The sequence below is a fragment of the Nematolebias whitei genome, chromosome 2, assembly GCF_014905685.2.
Source record: "Nematolebias whitei isolate Nwh7 chromosome 2, NemWhi1, whole genome shotgun sequence".
Lineage (NCBI taxonomy): Eukaryota > Metazoa > Chordata > Actinopteri > Cyprinodontiformes > Rivulidae > Nematolebias > Nematolebias whitei.
Genome location: NC_056499.1, coordinates 48638692 through 48639670, shown reverse-complemented (window position 1 = coordinate 48639670; position 979 = coordinate 48638692). Strand labels below are relative to the sequence as shown.

At 47.3% G+C, this 979-nt stretch overlaps 1 protein-coding gene across 1 annotated transcript in view; it reads right to left on the bottom strand.

Annotated features, from left to right (window-relative positions):
- serinc4 (serine incorporator 4) overlaps positions 1 to 979 on the bottom strand; it is a 49395-nt gene that overhangs the window by 10255 nt on the left and 38161 nt on the right. The window contains exon 4 of the mRNA XM_037694677.1: positions 440 to 651. Coding sequence (XP_037550605.1) covers positions 440 to 651 — 212 coding nt within the window. The remainder of the gene's footprint in view (positions 1 to 439; positions 652 to 979) is intronic.

Sequence of the window (979 nt, the reverse complement as noted above, 5' to 3'; positions counted from 1 at the left end):
TATCAAACTGGTTGTCATCAAACTGGTTGGTATCAAACTGGTTGTCATCAAACTGTTTGTTATCAAACTGGCTGTTATCAAACTGGCTGTTATCAAACTGGTTGTCATCAAACTGGTTGGTATCAAACTGGTTGTCGTCAAACTGGTTGGTATCAAAGTGGTTGTTATCAAACTGGTTGTCATCAAACTGGCTGTTATCAAACTGGTTGTCATCAAACTGGTTGTTATCAAACTGGTTGTTATCAAACTGGTTGGTATTAAACTGGTTGTTATCAAACTTGTTGTTATCAAACTGGTTGTTATCAAACTGTTTTTTTTATCAAACTGGTTGTTATCAAGCTGGCTGTTTGCAAACTGGTTGTTATCAAACTGGCTGTCATCAAACTGTTTGTGTTTCCTGCAGCAGCCCATCTTTAACCAGGTGGATGTTTTCACTCACTTTGCTTGACGCACGGAGTGACGGCGATGAAGGACATGAGGCCGCAGAGTCCCAGGTTGGTCCACAGCAGGACTTTGTTGAAGTGGCAGGCGATGGGGTGTGTGTAATATTTGTACATGAAGGTGAAGGCCATGGTGGCGATGGTGTAGAAGAAGAGGGTGGCACACATCACCGCCAGGTACCAGCGTTTGTTTTCTGCTGCTCCCGTCAACCTGTGGGTGAGGAGGACACAGTGAGAAGAACACAGTGAGGAGGAGACAATGAGGAGGACAGAGTGAGGAGGACAGTGTGGAGGACAGTGAGGAGGACAGAGTGAGGAGGACACAGTGAGGAGGACAGTGTGGAGGACAGTGTGGAGGACAGTGAGGAGGACACAGTGAGGAGGACAGTGTGGAGGACAGTGTGGAGGACAGTGTGGAGGACAGTGAGGAGGACACAGTGAGGAGGACACAGTGAAGAGGATACAGTGAGGAGGACACAGTGAGGTGGATACAGTGAGGAGGACACAGTGAGGAGGACACAGTGAAGAGGATACAGTGA